General features: G+C 36.5%; 1 protein-coding gene across 12 annotated transcripts in view; it reads right to left on the reverse strand.

Moving 5' to 3' along the window:
- Positions 1–16,055, reverse strand: part of SGCE (sarcoglycan epsilon) — a 71,733-nt gene that overhangs the window by 52,074 nt on the left and 3,604 nt on the right. For 4 of the 12 annotated variants that reach the window (XM_050782920.1, XM_050782923.1, XM_050782922.1 and 1 more), the window contains exon 2: positions 2,622–2,729. The exons of the other annotated variants lie outside the window; for them this stretch is intronic. In XM_050782920.1, coding sequence (XP_050638877.1) covers positions 2,622–2,729 — 108 coding nt within the window. The remainder of the gene's footprint in view (positions 1–2,621; positions 2,730–16,055) is intronic. 12 annotated transcript variants of the gene reach the window in all.

Raw genomic sequence — 16,055 nt, forward strand, 5'->3', positions numbered from 1 at the left:
AGCTAAGAATTGGAATATTCTTTGCTGGGCCCAGTGGCTCACGCCTGTAATCCCAACACATTGGGAGGCTGAGGCGGGCGGATCACCTGAGGTCAGGAGTTCAAGACCAGCCTGGCCAACATGGTGAAACCCTGTCACTACTAAAAATACAAAAAACAATTAGCGGGGCATGGTGGTGGGTGCCTATAATCCCAGCTACTCAGGAGGCAGGAGAATCCCTTGAACCCGGGAGGAGGAGGTTGCAGTGAGCTGAGATCACACCATTGCACCCCATCCTGGGCAACAAGAGCTAAACTCCGTCTCAAAAAAAAAAAAAAAAAAAAAAAAAAAAAAAAAAAAAAAAAAAAAGCACTACACAAAACATACATTTGTTAAAGTTATTTTATATATAAACGAACCTATCATCTTTTGTGCTCTCTTGAAATTTTCAAAAAGAGATGACTGAGATTCATGGTCAAGAACATCTCAAAGAACATTATATATCTGAGACAGCATTTAAAATGGCCTTGCCATACAAGCTACTAGTATTTGTTATTATAATTTTAAAAGTGATGAAAAAATTCTCCTCATACAGTTGACAAAACTTAACTCTCTGTATAAGGTATCTTGATAATTCAGAACTACAAAGATAGGATATAAATAGGATGAGAAGAAAGAAAAATAATCTAAAGGATGAGATCAAGCTAAACTAAAGCAATAAGAGAATGTTATAACCTAAACTCGTTACCTCAGTAGATTCAACATGGAGTGATCATTTCTATTGTGAAAACTCTAGTTATCTCTAGGGTTCCAAGGAGAAAATCAGTGTGAGGTTCAATGACAGTCTGAAGTTTGAAACAGGAAGAGACTGGTGTCTCTTAGAGATTCTAGATGACACTATATGTCAAGGTCTTGAAATGCATTTCCCTGAGAACAGCGCCATAATAGATGACTCTGCTGAGTGTAGCAGCTGTTGAGTTTTTTTTTTTTTTTTTTTTTTTGGGCAAATCAAACAGTGAGAGAGAGGCATGCTCAGAGAGGATCGAGGTTCCAGGGATCAAAGCTAAAGAGAAAAGACTGAAGAAAAGGGATGACTGCAATCTAGTGAAAAATGATGTGAAGTCCAGAGGAAGAATCTTCGGAGATTCTAGGTGAGGCACAAGGAACCAGGGCATGTCCCAAGTCCTTTGGAGATGACAGAGCAGAAGCTCAGTGCAGATTGCAACAGTGAAGGACACCGGGGACCCATATCCAGAAAATAGATTAGAAAAAAGGAAGAGTGACTGTGTCAAAGAAGCTGATGGCTCTCAGCTTGCTCAAGAAACCAGCCAGATAAGGGTGTAATCAGCGGTGATTCCCTTGAAGGAACATGGGAGAATCTGATGGCAATATCTAAAGAGAATGTGGGGAAAAGAACTATGAGATCATGGGCCTGTGTCCAGGAACAAGTGCATCTAGTGCTTTTTAAAACAAATTTTTGTGATCTTTTCATGAGAAGTTATTTGTATGAAACTCTACGTATGTTTTCTTACAAATCTTAGCAATGAAAATTCCTTAAAAATACACAGGTATTGTGGGTTTGTTTCAAAGTCGCTTGAGAAAAAATATGCTGGGAAACTTTGTCCCATTGTGAAAGAGATCTGGGGCAAAAAGACTCCAGCTGAAGAATAATTTGGTTCCAGCTATAAAAAAGTTAGTGACACCCAACTTCAGAGATGTATGAACAAAATGAGGTAAGCCAGGAATCAATCCTACAAGTACCCAGCAGGTTTCATCTGGCATTATCATCTTATCACATAAAATTACTGTTCTTTTGAAAACATTTTAACATTACTCTTATTTTTATAGACATTTTGGTTGCTCCAAAATTAGATAAACTGCTATTCTGCTAATGTTCATGAACACATGTAGTTAATACTTTGTGTGAAGGATCATAAAGCCAAAAAATATAAAGAAATATTAAGTGCAAGTTCATAATGGTAATTGATATTTTGAAAACAACTAATATTTTGACTGTTAAGTAATACCTTTTCTCCCTAATGAAATACATTATTTCAAAAGTCCTGGAATATTGCTGATGGTCACATTTATAGATACAGAAGAAAAACTTATAAGGATCAATCAGTCATTTACAGGTCAAGTCATCTTTCCAATAGAAAACAAGTGCCAACTAAGTAATAGCAAAACATATCAATTTGGTTTTGCAACAAGAATCATCCAAAATTAGCCAAAATATTTTATGATTATTTCTCCAAGGTTACATACATACTGTTTTAAATGATAGATGTTAAATACACATTTTTCAATATTATAAATAACTTGTTATAGTAACTACAGTAGGACAATTTTTATAAGTGGCAAGCTAGTGACTGGATAAAAGGTAGGTTAAAAACATAGGAATGGTTTTTAGTTTTTCTTTAAAAAGGGCAAAGCTATAGCCAAGGAAAAGGACTTGAAAAATAATGGATTAAGAACACAGAGGATCAGAAGTTTTAGCAGATTAGGAAAACAAAATTTTATTTTTCCAAACTAACAACAACAACAACAAAAAGCCACACATGACTAAAAAAGCGAAGAGACTATTGGAAGCAGACATTTAATTGGATCCCCCAAAGGGATTTAGATTTACAACCTAAACTCACCATCTTTCATCCCAGCAGCCATTTTTCTGCTGATAATAAAATTGTTGGCCTGTCTGGTCTTCCAGTTAACTGTTCCATTTATGCCATCAGCACAGCTTAATAAAAAAGCTTTTCAGAATAAAAAAATGTACAAAAAAATGAAATTAATGTCATGTTAAAATGACTATCACAGATCACCTACAATTAACTGGGATCAGATTCCTTCCAGCCCAGCTAACTGTTTAATTCTAGTTAGCAAATATTTGTTGTATGTTGACACAATGAATATGTGGGGATACAAGACAACCAAGGCATAGTTCCTGCCCCTGAAGAAGCTTATAATCTATGGGGATTGGCAATTCATGTACATATACATATACATATATATGTGTATATATACATACACACACACAGATATATATAAAATACATCATAGTAATTATACACACAAATGGTAGAAAGCATAAGTGCTATAAGAACACTGATGGGGCAGCAATTATCTCTGGCTAGGAATGTTGTGTTAAGTTTAAAGTAACTTTTAAATTCACAGTTGAATTTTCCTCACACTGGCAGCAATGACTAGGATAGGGGTTAAGGAATACTAAATAGGGGCTACCACAAGAGTGTCAGATAGCAGTCAGGGTAAAGCACAAGGAAATAAAAAGTGGTGCCAATTACAAGACAACATGGAGATAATACTGACAATACTTTTTCAAACTGCTAGGTGTAAGGATAAAAGGAAAATCAAAGATGCCTTTGAAGTTTTTATCTAGAATGACATAGAATAGCAATACATTAGGAACCTCAGAAAAGTCAGTTTCAAGAGAAAGAAGATTAATTTGATTCAGGATATGTTAAACTTAGGGTACTAGTTGGATATCTAGGTGAAACGATTTGAGAAGAAGATAATGTAATGGAGCTTCACATACAGATTTAAAGTTCTTTTCCAAAGAAATGATTATTGAAGCTAAAGCCCTAGTGTGATTCTCTAGTAACACATACATCAGGCTCTTACATAGAAAGTGATCTGGAGCAAATATATGTTCCTGTTCTTGACCCATTCATTGATCCTATTTTTCATCATCCAAACTGCCAATCTGCTGTCTACTCTCTGATTTTTCACCCTTACATTTTAGACATGATAGATTTGGGCACCATTTTTTTCTGATTACAATATTGGCTCTCCATCCTATTCTCCATTGGGCTACTTTAGGTAAGTTCCTTGTGGATTCAGTTCAGCCCAAGAATTGCCCAGGGGATTTGTCCTAGCTTCTGTGTGTTTGTTTCGTTTTGTTTGTTTTTGTTTTTTTTTTTTTGTTGTTGTTGTTGTTTTTGAGATGGAGTCTCACTCTGTTGCCCCGGCTGGTGTACAGTGGCGCGATCTTGGCTCACTGCAACCACCACCTCCTGGGTTCAAGAGATTCTCTGGTCTCAACCTCTGGAGTAGCTGGGACTACAGGCGTGCACCACCATGCCTGGCTAATTTTTGTATTTTTGGTAGAGATGGAGTTGAGGCTGGTCTCAAACTCCAGGCCTCAGGTGATCCACCCACCTCGGCCTCCCAAAGTGCTGGGATTACAGGTGTGGGCCACCACAGCCAGCCTGTCCTAGCTTCTGGACCTGGTATGCGGTAAGGAAGAATGCTCAAAAGGAAGAGGGACAGCAAAAGCAAAACAACATATTAATAAATACATTAACATATCAAAAGCAGAGGATGATTCAGAAAGAAAGAAGAAAGAAGCAGTCACAGAGGTTAAAAAATGAAGTCTGAAGAGTCACATAAGCCAACGGAACGGAAGAGACATGTCAAGAAGGAGAGTATGATCAACATCCTCACTTACTGCAAAAAGGTCAAAGAGGATGAGAGCTTAGAAAAGACTGCTAGATTTGAAAAGTGAGAAGTTACTGGTGACTCCTTGAAAGTGGAGTTCTGATAAAGTGGTGAGAGTAGAAGCCAAACTGCAAAAGGTCAAGACATAGATGCAGAAATTACAGTTAATCTTTCAAGAACACTGGTCAGAATAGGGAATCAAAAAGATCAAATGATAGACTGAAGAGTGGCAAGGTGGACAGAAGGTTGTTTATTTTAGTAGGGATGACATATTTTGTATCTAAATAGAGGAAAAGATGTAAGGGGGGAGAAAGAGATTAAGGATAAAGAACAGGAGCATAACTGATAAGATACAATCCAAGAAAAGGTAGAATGGGTAGGACAAAGCATATGGAAGTAAGGAAAATGCTTTGGGCATGAGAAAGGGAAAGGAAAGTAGAGACAGCAACAGTTAGTGGGGTATAGCAAACTTCACTTTAAAGGAGCTCCCCACCTTAATAAATCAGAGATAAAAGGCATATTTCTTTTCAAACTAAATTTCCAGTAAAAATCTGAACTTTATGAAAAATCCACCCTTCAAAATGAGAAAAGAATACAATTCAAAACCCAGATTATTATTAGTAGTAGTAGTAGTGGTAGTGTTTTTAGAGATGGGGTCCACTATGTTGCCCAGGCTGGACTAGAACTCCTGGGCTCAAGCAATCATCCTACCTCAGCTTCCCAAGTAGCTAGGACTACAACAACTGCTCAGACCACTGCAGCCAGCTAAAACCGAGGTTACTAATTTAATCATTACACATTGGATGATTGTATCAAAATGTCACAGGTGCCCTTTATGTATGTACAATTATTACATATCCATAATTAAAATTTTAAAAAGTTATTAAAACCAGGTTATTAAAAACAAACAAAACCTCAGGTGATCATGTCAGTGCTACCTAGGAGTACAAATCAAAATCCACAACACCCCCCAAAATAAGCTACTTAATTTGTATTCAATTTTAAAAATACATCAAATTAAGAATATTAATTTTATCTACTAAATGACCAATGTTATGAATTTCTCTAATAAATGGTTAATGTATTTAATAACTGAAGTTATGTATTTTTAAATCTAGATGAATAATACAGGAGGCATTTCCCAATAATTTAAGCTAAAACAGGATCAAAAATATTAATAGTCTCTTGTGACAAAATACTCCACCCCCAGGGTTATCCTGATGGCTATGTTCCAAAAGCAACATGCTAGTTACATAGGAATCACATAGGCAGCTCCCCTAAAATACATATTCACAGGTACCCCCAAAATATACATAGTAAAAAAATTCTGAAACACATATTCATGACTTCACCATGGAGAGTCTAGGTAGGTGGGTTACACAGTTCCGCCAGGTAATTCACATACAAAACTGTGAACTCTAGAAGACAGAAGAGCCATTACAGAACCCAAAGAAATATAAACTATCACCTGAGTTACATATGCAACAAATGTAGGGCTGACCTTAGAAGTGAAAACCCTACCCATTCCAACCTCCAACTGATTTACAGATACAGCCAATCTGCAAAAACATACAAGACCTTGCTGGATAGTGGAATATCCCAACTAGAAGGACAAGAAACAGGTGGCCAAATTCTTCTCTACAATGTTCCAAAGAACAATATATGTGTGGATATGACAAGCAACATTGAGATTTAACTGCTTCCCATCACCACCTCCTGAGCAAGGTGCTTTCACATATACTGTCTAATTCAATCCTTACAAAACCAAATCAATCTATTAATGTGTCTGAAGATTATAGGGGCTTAATCTTAAAGCATAATGAAGTAAATCCTGCAGGCAAGCAGACACTCTATAGAACTCTCCATTTCTCCATGAACTGAGTAGTTACCATAAAGAAAGAACAGGTTGAGTGCCCAGACAGTTTCTCTTTTGTTCCTTCCTTTATTGTAGCTCAGTGGTTCTCAGACTATGTTGTGCATAAAAATTATTGTTCAGAGTTTTACACACAAAACTACACATATTATGCCTTATGGGCTATTTAAAGGATTAATTAGGATAACTTTAGGTCTATGGAATTTTTTCTTACACCCTTGCTTTTAGAATCCGACTAACCCAGCATAAGAATTAACACCACTACATGTCCTTGGCTAGTGAATCAATGCATCATTGCTCATACTTTCCAGGTCCTGTAGAAGGGCAGCCTAGTTGGCTTTTACAGGATTCAAAAAGCAAACTGAATTGGTGTCTCAACTGTTTAAACAGAGAGGCAGGGTAGAATAGTTTAAACACAACACACAGACGTTGCTCTATTTCAAGGCCAGCACTGCTTTTGAGCACATTCATTTTTTGAAAGTTTGTATTGATCCATATGAAGTCCTACTTTGACCACAGAAGACTGAAGTCCAATAAATCTCAATAAAAGGATAATGTTTTATGGCTCTACTCCCCAAGCAATATCACTAAAGGCAAGACACGATGCCACAAATGATGTGCTTAAACCAAGTCCCACATATTGAGGGAGAAACTTTAATAATAGGGAAATAACTATTTATTTTTAATTGTGTGTCCAATATCATGGATCCACTTGACTAACTTCTTGTATAGAAAAGTATTGTATTCTGTACATTGACAAGTACAGAGTACTCATTGAAAAAAGCTAGTATTTTAAAGTTTAATTTTCATTAGAAAAGGACCAATGCATTTTTTAATGTGAGAATGAATTTCTCTAGGATGGAAAAATATGACTCAATATTTAAAATATTTATCCTACCTACAACTTTTCAAGATTAAATCTAATGTGTAAAGATATGTCAGACTTGTACAGACCGGTTCTTGAACTTCCTCCAAAGACACTGGACTATCCCCAGGAATCCTAAAAGGAAGAGAACACCACTGTGCTCACCAGGTTCATGGAAATCTACATTACAATTACATCTGGGTGTGAGTTTTACTCTGGTTCATAAACACAGAAACAAAGAATCATATGTATCTTGCATTTACAAAGCCCAAGCTAAGAAAGCATTCACACAATTAGCCAGGATATCACTGTACATAATTTAATCATATTTTCAATGTTCCCCCTTTAAAATCATCAAACCTAAATTAATCCAAAGGTGGCTGGCATGCCTTCACCTTTCCTAGAAACCATACGACAGTTAAAGTTTGTCTTAAGATTCCATGATTCATTTTGAGTCTTCTAGCAGCATAACTACATTTCATCTGGCCTGGGGCAAGCAATCTCTGAAGAGATATTACTGTTACCCAAACTTGAATAATTTGCTGACTGGGGGAGGAGAGGATTGCTATTTAATAAAAGTAATTGAAGAGCTGTGAATAGTGACTGATTGCTGATGAGCTAATCAGAATATCAAGGAATGGAAATAATAAATAACTTATTCAGACATCACTGTCCAAGTAAACAGCAGGATATGTCAAATGAAATTTAATCTGATTATCATACTCACCTTAAAACCAAACTGTCAAGTCTTTCTCTGTCCACTACTTCATCTGTCTCTTTCATATTTCACTGTAAGGGGGATGGAAGACTTTGTTTTCAGAAGTTAGTTATATAGCTCACGTGTCCTGCATCCCTTCCCTTCTCTTACCATCCCCATCCAAGTTGCTATGTTGCTCCCTGACCCTCTACATTTTTCTCTTCCCTTCTTCTATGTAATTCTCCCTATTTCTGTTAAAATTGTTTCTTACACCGAAACATTGTTTTTATATTTTTCTCTCTAAAAAGTGTAAGTTCACTATTACTTCTCTTCTTTAGCTACAATGTCTTAAATACAAAGTGCTGGATACTACACTAACGGTTGTACACATATTAACTAATGTAATCCTTACAATGACTATGTGAAGTAGGTAGCATTCACTCTATTTTACAATGAGACTACCAAGTTTAAGAAAATTATGTTAACTTACCCCAGGTCTTATGTTTACTAAGTGGCAGAGTTGAATTTTGAACCCATTTCGTGGCTGACTGCAAAGTCTATATCATGAACACATCAATACTATCCCCAAATACAGTCATGCATTGCTTAATAATGGGGATACTTTTTGAGAAATGCATTGTTAGGTGATTTTGTTGTTGTGTAATCATAGAATGTACTTACACAAAATGATATATACATTTTTATTTATATATATTTTTTCATATAGAAAACCAAAGTTCCCATCACCATTACTATGCTATTGCTGTGCAGTGGAAATTAATCTCATGTACTACAGGCACCAAAACAAGAACAAAAACAATTTGTTGAAAGAAGAAAGCTTTAAATTTTGGAACCTATGAGAAAAAAAATGGCTTTACTGAGGAGGACTGTCTACCCCAACCTCTGAAAGGAGCTGGGAAAAGATAATCCTAAAAGAAATGTCACAACAAGGCTTTAAATGAAGAATGCCAGAAGCAGCTAAAAAATTAGATATAAGAGACTTTAGAGTGAAATAAAAAAGAAATGTTACAGCAAGACTTTAAATGAAGAATGCCAGAAGAACCTAAAAAAATAGATATAAGAGACTTTAGAGTGAAATAAAACTGTAGTGCAGAAAGGTAGTGTTTAACATCAATCTTTACAGACACAGGGTCTGGGTTCAAATCCTAATTTTTGTCCATTGGGCAAGTTACTCAATGTCTCTGTGCCTCATCTGGAATAGAATAGTATCCATATCAGTGACAAACCGTTGAGTATTAAATGACATAATATATTTAAGAACTTTAGAAGAATGCCTAGCATATAGTGATGTCCCCCCAAAATAAAAACTATTATTACATTTACTCTTCATCTAATTTGAAGAAAATGTTGGATTTCCTTAAATACAATCATTTTAAAAAACACATCTTCAAATGAAAAAAAAAACTGTCATCACTACAGGTGGCATTATATAATAATACAGCACTCTCACTTTTTCCACAATCATGACACATGTGAAAAATGATATTCTATAGAAATATATTATAGAGTCAACAGTAGAGGCTACTCAGAAGAGGCAACAGTCATACCAAACTCTACTACATGGTTGCCCAAGGGCTAAAAAGATGGCAACTCAGCCAGTCCTCATTCTCTGCACTCAGCCAAGTTGAGGGCTGCAGTTTAACCCTTTTTAGGGAAGCCTGATGTAATAAGATATGAATTACATTGATATTTATATTCTGACTCTCATAAGCTTTTAGATATTTATTTAGAGGAAACAATGCAACAAAAGCAAAAAGTTATATATGAGCAAGACTCAACTGCATTAATCACAATATCAAAATTGAGTGGAAAGTTAAACGTTCAATATAAGAAGTGTTGGTTTGACAGAATAGTTATTGGAGAAGGGAAAGTTCCTCACTTCTCTTGGTATTTTCTGCTCCTTTGCTCAAATAGCCAGAGAAGATAAGTTTGGGTTTCCACTCATGGGAACAGTACTATATCTCAGATGAAATAGGAACACCAGTGGGAACTTTAACAAAAACAATGCACATAAGCAACAGTTACATGCACCATTACAATTTAATGTCCTTATTTGCACAATGTTGGACTATTGTGAGAATAATACAATTAGTGAAAAGCAGAATAAAAAACAGTATAAAGGCAATGTAAAATCTAGTGTAATAGTGCAATCTAGTGGAAAAGGATTAAAAAGCCAAGTGTAGGAGCTGTTGGGTTAGGGATATAAAGCTGCAGGAAAAATTTCTGTTCACAGTAAAAAATACAACAACACTCATGATCTTTCCAACTAAGTAACCGCTAAAGAAGAAATATCCTCATATTGGATGTTTGCTTTAAACTGTTATTAATTTTCTTAATTATAAAAATCCATACATTCTCATTGTACTATGATACATTCCAATAGTATAACCAGGAAGATACAAAATATAAACGTTCTCTCTCATATCCCTGTTGCCATCCCACCAATGTCACTGCCTAGCGTATCTACTCTTAATCGTCTTGGCATCTTTCCATATTCTATGTGTATACACACAAAACACATACCATGCTCTTTTTTGCATAATATGATCACATTTTTTCACTTAGAATATATCTTGAACATGTTTACGTGATAGCACATTTTAAGGCTACATCGTTTTCTGCTGTGTCTCAATCATAATTTATTTATCATCACCTCAAACTAAGCTTGTCCAAACTAGGACCCATAATCTTTCCCTTAAAAACTGATCCCATTCGAGCCTTCTTCATCCTGTGTGTGGCACCACCATCTGTCCTCACGTAGATGACAGAAATCTGGAAATCATCGTTGAAATCTTCTCCTGACAAACTTAGCACCAAATTCAATGCAACACTCACTCCTGTTGTTTTTTACCCCCTAAAATATCTCTCCTATCTTCATCTCCCCATCACCACCCTAGCCCACAAGGTCATCATCTCTATCTTCAATTACTAAAGGAGCCTAACCAGTCTACAACAAGCTATTCTGATCCCTCCAACCCTTTCCTCACAAACAGCTAAAGTGCTCTTTTTGAAATGCAGATCTGATCATGTCCTGGTTAAATCCCTGCAAAGATTTTCCCATTGCTCTTAGTATAAAGATTAAACCCTTTAAGGCTGTCTACCAGGTTCTGCAAAATTTGTTCCTTGATCTCCTCACTAGCCTCATTTAACATTGTGCTCACCCTTCTCTTTCTGCCCCAACTCCACTGGACGTCTTTTAGCACTTTCTGTTTACCATATTAAACCTGCCCCAGGCCCTCTACAGAGGTCTTCCTTTTACCTCAAATATACCGTCCCTCCTTACTAATATTTACTCATCCTTAAGATCTGAGTGCTTCCTTGGAAAAGCCTTCCTTAAACCCCCTATCCGGCCAAATCCTCTACTTACAAGTTCTAGTCATGTTTGTAGCACTTACCATAGTTTTAAGGGCACATTTATATGTGTAAATGTTTGATTAATCAACTAATCTTGAAAAAAAAAAACCCTGTCCTTTGTCAACCCCGCTAGTGTAAAAAGTTCCATGATAGCTGAGCTGTGTATTCCCCAGCATCCAGCGTGGGGTCTCAAAACTAGTCAACACTCAAAAAAATGAATGAATAAAGGAATTACTGGCCAGGTGTGGTGGCTCACACCTGTAATCCCAACACTTTGGGAAGCCAAGGTGGGAGGATCACCTGAGGTCAGGAGTTCAAGACCAGCCTGGCCAACATGGTGAAACCCTGTCTCTACTAAAAATACAAAAAATTAGCTGGGCCTGGTGGCGGGTGCCTGTAATCCCAGCTACTTGAAAGGCTGAGGCAGGAGAATCGCTTGAACCCGGGAGGCGGAGGTTGCAGTGAGCCAACACCACACCATTGTACTCCAGCCTGGGCAACAAGAACAAAACTCTGTCTCAAAAAAAAAAAAAAAAAAAAAAAAAAAAAGGAATTACTAATTAGTAAAGATAACCAGGATTTTTTCTAGTTTTTTTCATTATGATTATCAATACTATAATAAAAATCCTTATCTGTATCTTTGAGCACCTTCATCATTATATCTGTAAGCTAGACTTCTAGCAGTAAAATGGTTAGACAAAAAATAATGTACATTTCAAATTCTGATAAGCATGTGTAGTAATCTGTTCTGTTTCTACTTCTGCAGTACTGGTGTTTCATGAGAATCAACCCTGTAGCTACAGAAAATGAAAGATGTTAAAAGTGCTACACTGATTAACTATTTCATAGAAGAGAAAAGCCAATGTCATTTTACTGCACAGCAAGAAACATGAATTTGCTAAGAAGGAGAAATAAAAAACCTCAGTGCTATTTTTTCTCTTATTTTGCTTTCCAGGGTAAAAGAGCAACTATCCTTGTATGCATACTGGTGAAGAAATAGGTAACAAATATTCCACTTTAACTGCTGTAAGAAAAATACTGTGATCTCTTCTTTCAAATTTGCACTGAACCCCAAATCTCCATAATAATTCAAGTGGTGACCCGACAAATGAGTGAAAAGCTAAAGAATGGGAAAGAATTTATACCAGACTGCCTAACTCCTATACATTTTTTAAATGAGCGGCTTCATTTATCAGAAAAGAAAGTCTGCGTACATGTCACAACAGATGCCGTGGCGATTCCCGTGGTACAGGATGCCAAAGATCTATTCCAAAAAATTGATTAGTCTAAGACAATTAAATACAAAGTGAAATGTACTAAACACGAGAGGTTTTTAAATAATAAAATGCACTTAAACTGCTATTGCATAAACGTTGCATAAAAATTCTTAGATAAAGATACAAAAAAAAAAAAAAATTCTACCAAAGAGTGACCAAAGAAGAAAACAGCACTGTGGCTTTTACTAACATATTGTTTCCAAGAATATAACAATAATCATGCCAGCACCTAATGTTTCGAGGCTACCTATTTATTTCCTAAGGTAACATCTTTAAGTTTTAAAATGTAAACACAGGATTATTACTTCCAAAGCAGGGGAGCCGGAGCCAGAGCAAGCAAGCACTGCATTCAAGGAATTACAAGTAGCCGCCTGTAGACCAGCTGAGCGTTGACAAGCCAGAAACTCATCTTTGAGCTTTTCTGTCTCGGAAATATGAACTCAGCCCAAGAATGCCCGTGGCATCTTCAACAACAGGGATGCAAGCCATCGTAAATTGCTGTTTGCATTATTACAATCCCACAAAAGTGCACAGGGCCCTTTTATAAAAGAGAGAATAAGGAAAAGAGAAAGTTGTTCAACATTAGAAATATACTTCATACAGTCAGAGTGAAAGTGACTGCATTTCTGACCTAACAACTGGAGTGGAGGAGAAAGTTCTAAGCGTGAGGCAGAAGTGAAAGCTGCAGGGAAAAGTTAGAAAATATGACACAAGAATTTTTCTATCATTCCTTCACCTCTCTCATTGGACTTCTTAGTTTGCAAGAACTAGAAACTCCAGGGTATAAAAATAGCTTCTGTGGAATCCAAAACTACTCACAAAAGGGGTCCTGTAAGGAAGTCTTATATACTCCACAAATTCATTTTAAGAAATCGTATTTTCAAAGTTTGATATAGTAACCAAAATAAACAATCAATAGGCAGATCACCATACAGGAAAGAAAAATCTGCCTCAAGACATGTTTGAGATACTAAGAATGTGCCCTTAAGCCAGGCAGAAACCAGGCTAACCTGAAACGGACAGAAGTTAAAAACATTTGATAAAAATATTTTATTTTGCTATGTAAAAGCTAAAAATTTTAACTGTTAAGTTTTGTAGGGAGATATATCACAAGGGAGGGGAGGTTGCAGAAGGGACCCTATTTCCCTCTGGAGAAGTGGCAGCTGAGCCCCAGCAGCCAGCCTGCCCCCTCTAGCCCTAGGTACCATCGGCATCCACGGTCACTCAGCCTCAGTAGCCTGCTCGGACAGAGCAAGAAATTCCAGGAAAGAGTAATTCTAGGAAGCAAATTAAGCAAGTTAAGACACTTTGCAGGGGGAAAAGGAATCTTTCATTTTCTTCTCAGGTTTTCATGTTTGAAATAGAATGGGAGAGATAGGAGGGTGTGTGTTAAATTACCCTGTTGCAGCTATTTTCAAGCTGTAAGAAATGAACTTGCAACACACAGGGCTATTTAGACAGTTTATCAGAAAAAATAAAATGTTCTCATCACAAATGTCTTTCAGGTGAACACTAAAATGTTATCATGGCCTTCAAGTTAAATATTCATTGCAAGAAAGGTGAATATTTCCGATATTTAAAGAACAGAATAAATAAAGTTGATTGTTTTGTTGAGCTGCAATGTTAGGAAGGCCTCGTGTTGAAATCTATCTGTACCTTTAACCCACCAATGCTAGTTCTACTTTCCAAAGCAAACATCAGAGAGTTCATGTTGACTGTTTAGTCTTATCAAGTTAAACACTTCCAGACCCTGTGAAGATACCTCCCATGACAGGATTGCCAGACCCTTCAACATCCCCATGGACTGCTCTAGAAGTTGTCTAATTTGTCAAAATCTCTCTTTAAATGTGACAGCCAGAAATGGACACAATACTACAGGTGTGGTTGATTAGAGCAGGGTACTATTAATGTTTGTGACATATGGACACTATACTATTACCAGAAGCTAACTAATTTTTTTTCTTTTGCAACCACATCATGCCACTGGTTCATATTAACCTTCATTTTCCTAAAGAACTGTCACCATACAAAGTCATTTTCATACTTTCGTACCAATGAATTATGATGCATTTACTACTATAAAATATTCTTTGCTTTCAGCACAGCATTGCAGCCAACTTAAAAACCATGTTAACTCTAAATTGTTATCAATTTCTAACAGCTATCCCTTTTCAATTCATCCTTGGATTTTAAAGCAAGCCTCCTAGATCTTCATGCAACTCATTCATACAAATGCTGAGGAAGAGAAAACTCAGGGCAAAGGCTTATGATCCTTAACCAGGGATAATACCCTGACCCAAACCCAAGAACACATACACCTCGCCGGTGCTGGTTCAGTCTGCCTCCCGCTCACACAGAAATACTGTTAATTAATCTGCACACCACCTCATACACAAGAACATCCTGTATCCTTGACAAATGCTTTGCAGACAGCAGGATTAACTTACCTTTCAAAACAAAGTGTAAGAAATCTATACATATTAAAATTGTAATTATATAAAAATATTTATGTATACAGAACAAAGACTAGAAGGGATACAACATCAATGGAAATGGTTGTTCCAGTGTCAGGCTGTGGAAACTGGAGGTTTGTTTTTTACTTAATACTGTCTTTAATATGGTTACATTGTTTACAAAATTTAAAACACTGGGAATTATGAAGAGAGAATTTAGCTTGGAAGCAATCCATGTGTAACAGCATTTAAGAGCACTGAGACTCTATCTGATCCTACCAACATGAAAACTTGAATCAGAAACATATTCATTGGAAAAGACTTGTTGATACCTAGAAACATTGGCTTTTTCTTCTTCATTTTTTGTTTGTTTGTTTGTTTCTTGTACTGCTACATTATGCTTAATATTTCTGGAAATCAGGGAGATAACAGACTGGAGAACTGGATTCCGAAGTTTAGAAAAAGCCTAAATGGAGTGTGTATTAGTCTATGTATGCCCCTCACATATGTCTGTCTGTCTGTCTGTCTGTCTGTCTGTCTGTCTGTCTGCTGGGGAGGTTGAGAGGGATAGAAAGAAAACAGTCATCATATTGACATTTCTGTGAAGCTCTGGACTAAAATGGAGTGAAGTGTAAAAGCGATCTCCCCTCCAGCCCAAGAATTTCTAACAAACACATAAACCCATATCATCAATTCCCCTAGAGTCATTTCTTTACACCGAGGGTAGGAAATAAGTGTTAGAATATGCATTTGGGTGTTTAGAGAATATGGAAGGGTGAATTTTAAGGAAAGGATTATTCGAGTAGAGTATGGATAATTAGCAAAAAAGAAAAAGGAAGAAGGCAGGTGGGTATTTTGGAGACAATGTGATCTATAAATATTGCACTTATTAGAATAAGAAACAATCTGAATATTTGACTTGGGAATTTTTTTTAACAAGTCAGGATTTCTTCACTGCTTCCATATTTTGTGTACTGCACGATTTTCACCAGTGGAAAACTAATGTTGGAAACTGGATACATGTTATCTTTATTTCTTTGAAGTTGTCTCTAACCAGTTTTTTCTGGTGCTGTCCCTTATTTTC

The sequence above is a fragment of the Macaca thibetana genome, chromosome 3 (assembly GCF_024542745.1).
Source record: "Macaca thibetana thibetana isolate TM-01 chromosome 3, ASM2454274v1, whole genome shotgun sequence".
Lineage (NCBI taxonomy): Eukaryota > Metazoa > Chordata > Mammalia > Primates > Cercopithecidae > Macaca > Macaca thibetana.